The sequence below is a fragment of the Balearica regulorum genome, chromosome 3 (assembly GCF_011004875.1).
Source record: "Balearica regulorum gibbericeps isolate bBalReg1 chromosome 3, bBalReg1.pri, whole genome shotgun sequence".
NCBI classification, from domain to species: Eukaryota; Metazoa; Chordata; class Aves; order Gruiformes; family Gruidae; genus Balearica; species Balearica regulorum.
Genome location: NC_046186.1, coordinates 2,898,827 through 2,904,826, shown reverse-complemented (window position 1 = coordinate 2,904,826; position 6,000 = coordinate 2,898,827). Strand labels below are relative to the sequence as shown.

The following is a 6,000-nucleotide window of genomic DNA, read 5'->3' as shown; positions in this document are numbered from 1 at the left end:
GACGTCCCCTTTCCCTACCAGAAAGCCTCCGTGGCGCGGGGCTGAACCGCCAGTGCGGCGTGCCGAGGAGCCGATGTTTTCTGCTGCTGTGGACAAAAAACTTGATTTTTATTTCAAGTTTTTGCCACCCTGCTTGGTCTGACTCGCTGATATTTAATTTAATTTTATTTTTTTTTAACTTCAAGACAACTTTCTAACTGAAGATGCTCTGGCAGTCTTCTTAAGAACATGGACATTAATCCCAGTGTCACTTAAATGCCAACTCCATATTCGTTTTCTCTCTGCCTTGACAAGATATTCTTCAGGTCAGCCAGGCATGAAATGCTAGATATTAAATTCAATTCTTCTGGGTAAAAAGTGCTGCCTTCTGAAATCTTATCTCAAGACCACTTGGAAATGTGTTATTTATTTATTTCTGTCATAAAACCTCATTTGATGTTGAAGGGCCAAAGGATTATAATTGTGTGTGGGTTTTTTTCCTGTCCTTGCTGAAATCTGGCCTTTCAAAATAACTGAGAGAATCCTTGTTTTGAACTAAAATAGCAGCTGCAAGGGTTTTCAACCGTGACCATTTAAATGAGGTTTGGGGGTTTTGGGTTTTTTTTGATCTTTGCATTATAGTTTCATTCTCGGTCTTTGCAATCAGTGGCTGCGCTTGAGCAGTCGAGCCGTCTAATGGGGATAAATTGTAATATTGTTCAAACCGTCTCCGATTATTACTCTTGAGCTCTTTTAGTGAGCCACCTTCATTAAGCGGATAGTAACGGGCCCATTAATTACTGTGTTGGCAGAACACCAGAGGTTGCTCGGTGAAGCCAGGCTCAGCCATCACCGAAAACCACGCTCTGTACGCCAGGTTATGGCGTGTGGTACTCAACGCCACGCGATTTCTAACGGACAGAAACCCCGCAGACCAGCAAAGCAATGCTGTCTGGCTTTGTTACTCCCAGAGTAAATCTTGCGGTGAGGTTTTTGGTCTCAGCGGTGACGCTGCTGTCAGCTCGGCATGAAATATTCCAGTATTACCCCAAAAAGGGCCTGAGGCACTGGTGGGGACTGGGGTGCGAGGAGGTCACCTGCAACCACCCAGGGGATGAGTGGCAGGACCTGGAGTGGCCCTGAGCCCCCCGTCAGTGCCCTGTTGTTCAACACAACCCACAAACGCCATTTGGGGTGCATCCCCCCGAAACGCCTCAGTTCTAGAGGACTACATATCCCAGCATGCAATGCTTCCCGGCCAGGCGTGGCTGCGGGCCGGACTACAGCTCCCAGCGTACAGCGCGCCACTCTGCTCCCCCCGCCCTCCCGGCGAGCCGCCGCGCTGCACGCTGGGAGCTGTAGTCCGGCCCGACGTTGGTCACGCACGGTGCCTCCCTCCCACCGCCCCCGGTCTCACCCCCCCCGCCCCGCTCCGCGCTCCTCCCCGCGCCGCCGGGTGTCCCTCCGTAGACGGAAGCCGAGGAGGGACGAGGGAGCCGGGGAGGTTGTAGCGGTGCGATGGGGGACTCCAAAGTGAAGGTGGCGGTGCGCGTCCGCCCCATGAACCGGCGAGGTGAGACCCTCCTCCCTCAGCGACCCCCCTCCCCTCCTCTCCCCCTCCCGGCGCTCGCCGCGGTGTGTGTGAGGGGAGCGGGCCTGAGGGGCAGAGCGGGGCGGGAGGCCGGGGGGTGCCTCTCCCCGTAGGTGTCTGTAGGGGCAGGGGTGCCTGCGGGTGGGTGTCCAGGTGTGTGTCCCGGCGCGGGGGCGTGTTTATAGGTGTAGGTGTTTATTTATTTATTGTGCACGCGTGTGTAGGTACAGGTAGGTTTGTGGGCGAAGCCGAGGTGCTCTCACGATGCAGCTGACTTCACTCCCCTCTCCTGACATCTTTTTCCTAAACCCGCCCTGTTTTTATGGTTTGAGGTTTTTTGTTTGTTTTGTTTTGTGTTTTTTACCCCCTCCCCACACGTTGCACCTGCTTTACAACTGGGCTGTGCCCTGTTCCCTGCTGGGAGAAGTCTTCCTGCTTTCTGGGATTTTTGGGGGGAAAATACCTCTTTTTCCGTATTTTTTCCTGTGCTAATTCAACTCTCAGCTCTGTAACCTCTCTTCTTACCCCTCGGTGATTGAGTGGGACGGAGTTAACCAGATGACAGAGGCACTATAAGGACAAAAGAAACAAAAACAAATAAGAAAGCGTGGAAGAGGAAGCATGAATTTACAGGAGAACATTTTTTTTGTTGTTGGGTTGGGTTGGTTTTTTTCCCCTCAGCGAAACTTGCCTAAGGGTTATGTTAATCAGACCGCGGTCTGGGCATCTGTTTAAATGTTTATTACTTGTCGTAATTAGAAAAACTTGCTCTAAGTTATGAGGAAGCAAGTACGAAAAGGCAACTTCAGCCAAGGAATGGGAAGGTGAAGATGGCAAAAATCCAAGAAATGTGTAGGGTGGCTTTTTTTTTTCCCCCCACATTCTCACAGAAGTATGCCAATAATTCCTTTTGGGGAATGGGAATCAAGTGAAGTCAGTTTACTAGCTGAAGCAAGAAGTGTGTGTGTAGGGGAAACGCTTTATCTTCTCTGTGATCTGAAACAAAATAAGTCTTTAACTCCTTTCAATAAATAAGGGGAAAAAAAAAAAGTAAAGCATTGAATAAAGTATTTCTGTACCTTTTAAAATAAAAGCAAGGGAATGTCAAACTGAGTTCAAAAGAGCTGTCGAATCCCACATGCAAACCAGAGGAGATGGAATTGATGTCCTTGAGTTCTGGTGGGTTAGGGCAATCGAGGATATTTTGACCAAAATCTACATTTTCTTAAATTTCAGGCAGCAGTTTGCAAAACTGAGGAGGGACCCATCCCTGTGGAGAATTGCCGAAAGGAGATTAAGTGACAGTGTGGAGGCGTTGGTGGGAGCTGGGATGGAAAGGAGCTGAGAAGTGGTGCCTTGTTTCAGTGATAGATGTGGCCTTTCCTCTTGCTTATGTTCCTTTCCTGTCATAGGTCATTTCCTTGGCTGTGACCCAGGCATCTTCTGACTGTGTAGTGTGCTTTACCCCTACAATAATTCAGGTTGGAAGGGACCTCTGGAGGTCTCTAATCCGACTCTTTGCTCAGAGCAGGTCAAATTAGATATGGTTGCACAGGGCCTTATTCGGTCAGGTTTTGAATTTCCAAGGATGAGCAATGCACCTCTCCCTCTTGGTGTATATTCTACGTATGTCCAGCCTCAGTTTGTGCACCTGTACTGGTCTTCAAGCTGTTTCCAGCTAGGGATTGAATTCTGCAGAAAATTCTGGGGAAGAAGTGCTGGAAGTAAAGGGGAAAACCAATGGAAGATAATAGATTTTGAGCATTATATCTATTTGAAGCCTTGCTGGGGAATATCGTAACACTGAGCTGCATAAATCTGGGAGAACAGGAAAGTGTATCTTGCTATCAGAGCTATTTTATTCTGTATAAACTTAAAAATGTTATGGGCCAGAGAGGATGGCTGTAGCCTGGTTGTTAGGAGGCTCATCCAGGAGTGAGAGATATTTGAGTATCAGTCCTTGCTGTTTGTCAGGGAGAAGAGGGACCCGAACCCTGCGCTCTTGGCGCGTTGCTTGGCAATCAGGGCGTACCTCCTCTCTGTAAGAACCGCTTTGCAGCTATGAGCATCCTGTTATTTTGTAGAGCGATACCTAAATCCATGTAAGTCTAGCCTAAAAGATCAATGCCTTTTTCTCCCTGAAACAAAATGTCCTAGAATTGATTTTTTTAAAGTGGATTATTTGTCACAGCCCAGATGTTTTGGTCTGTTCTAAAAACTGATAGCTCCATGCAGCATTTCTGATGCTTCTAGAATTTATAGAAACGGTGATATGAAGCCTAGTACTTTTCTTACCTACTTGATGTTAGATTTAAGCATTTGTGTAACTGGTTCTCTGAGGAGTCATCCCGTTGTAAGACTTCTGTGGCTTTGCTTTTTTAATAAGCTTTGAGGCAAGAGGGAGCTTTCTTGGAAGCTCTCTAATATGCACTTTGTTCTAAGTAGTATTTGTATGAACTTCTGGGGCTTTGGACCTGAAGCAAGTATTTGTTTTCTTCAGGATCACGAGTAATGTTCTTTCCTTCCCTCTGTACCAAAAAGCTTAAAACTGCAAACCTGTCAGATGGTTACAACTGTTGAAATTTAAGTTTTAAAATATTCTCAGTGTTTACTTGTGGTGGTGGTGGTGATCTTTAGTGTTTGAATTATGAATTTCTTTAGGCGAGGGTTTATTAGGTTAATAAAAGTGGTATGTTTAACTATTACTAATTTACACAGCTCATAAAAGTGTAAAAGGTTCCTTGCGTGCACGTTGAAGGGATTTCTGTATCAAATAGTTGGTTATTCACAGTATTCACATTCCAAGGTGATGGTATTGAGGGTCCTGTTTCATTCTCATGCAAAGTGGTAATCTATGAAGTAAGTTTATAGTACTAATTTTTGGCAGTGAGGGAAAGCATTCATAGTTGTGTTTGCTTTTCTTGGGGGTTTGCATCTAGGTTACTTTTTTGCATCTTGCTTCAAATTAGACCCCAATCGTGCACACTGTGCATGGAAGCCACGCTTTGGTAAAACTACTACTATGTCAACGCGCTTGCAGCGTCACATCTGAAGTTGTGGGCTCTGCTAGGTAGCAATTGTGACTTTTTATTTTTTTTTAGCATACTTTCTACTTTGCAAACTGGGCTCTCGATTAGCATGCTATTATGTATTAAACAATTCAGTACTATTTTGTTAGATAAGACTTAGTCTTCTGTTTTCTTGGTTTAGTCATTCACTAAAGTATTTCCTAGCGCACTGCTTTTTTCAGATGGGTTTTTGATAACAATCAGCAAGTTCTTTTGCTGTTGTATTTTAGAGTTGCAGTGGATTTCCTTTTATGAATGTTGTCAGTGTTTGTCTTCACTTAGCAGATACTCGTTATATTTCAGATAAATGCTGTGCAAAGCTCAAGCCATCCCATGAAGCAAAGCAAAAGACAGCTGGAGGCTTTTTAATTAAGATTTGTCTTACTGAATATTTTGTTTTCAGGTGATGTTGATGTACGGGCATCCCATAAGTACATTTAAATCCTTGTGTTTCCCTGTGCCTTTGAATCAATTTAGTGTAGTGTTAATTAAAATATAACATCTTTTATCAGTACTAAAAGAATATGACTTCTGCTCAAGGGTATGGCTGCTGACACCTTAAGCCAGTCAAAACTACTGCTATTGTGTTGCTACATCTCACTTGAGTTAATGCTTTTCTGTTTGAACAAGAAAGGCAGGAAACTTAACTGCCAAAAAAAAAAAAAAAAACACCCCACAAAAAACCCGTGTTTAGTGTTTTGAATGGATTTATTGAGGAGCAGTAGAAGTACCAGTGCTGGCACAAGGCTGGGCAGGGCGGGTAGTTGCATTGCACAGCTCAGGTGGGGAGTGGTGGTGTGGGTGTGCCAGGTTAGGTTTAAGCTGTATGCGACCAGAGCCTGTATTCAGGCAATGTCACCAGATCAAACTCTTTGTAGGAGTGTGGTGTAAGACTTATAGCTTCCAGTTTGAATATCTAGGTTTCCTGTAGGTACACATTCAGGTATCTGTTATGTTAATGTGTATATTCATCCAGATTAGTTTCTATGTTCAAACAGGGATCTTTTTGTGCTTTGATGATAAAGATTCTGTCTCCAGTGCTTGTAAGGAAAAATTTGCTTTTGTATCTGTGCAAGCTTCTGACCATGGTGTTAGATGCTAATTTTATGTCCTCCTACTCTTTGGAGGAGGTTGCATTTCCAGTTGCTTGAAATGTTTTTTGTTTTGGGGGAGGAGGCAGGGGTTGTTCTTGTGTTTTTGTTTGTTGTTTTTTTTCCCCACTGGAGATTACAACAGAATCAATTTATCTATAAATTGGAGTTTGTGCAAGCAGTCTTAAAAGATTAATTATGGTATTAGAGCAAATGAAATGGCACCTGTTGTATCCTGATGGCAATATGCAAAACACAAGACTTTTCCTCA

The 6,000-nt window shown here is 44.5% G+C and overlaps 1 protein-coding gene across 2 annotated transcripts in view; it reads left to right on the top strand.

Annotated features, from left to right (window-relative positions):
- Positions 1-1,407: 1,407 nt before the first annotated feature.
- The window catches only part of KIF13B (kinesin family member 13B), a 130,863-nt gene continuing 126,270 nt past the window's right edge, over positions 1,408-6,000 (top strand). For both annotated transcript variants that reach the window (XM_075750370.1, XM_075750369.1), the window contains exon 1: positions 1,408-1,552. In XM_075750370.1, the coding sequence (XP_075606485.1) occupies positions 1,498-1,552 (55 nt within the window). In that variant the 5' untranslated portion in view covers positions 1,408-1,497. The remainder of the gene's footprint in view (positions 1,553-6,000) is intronic.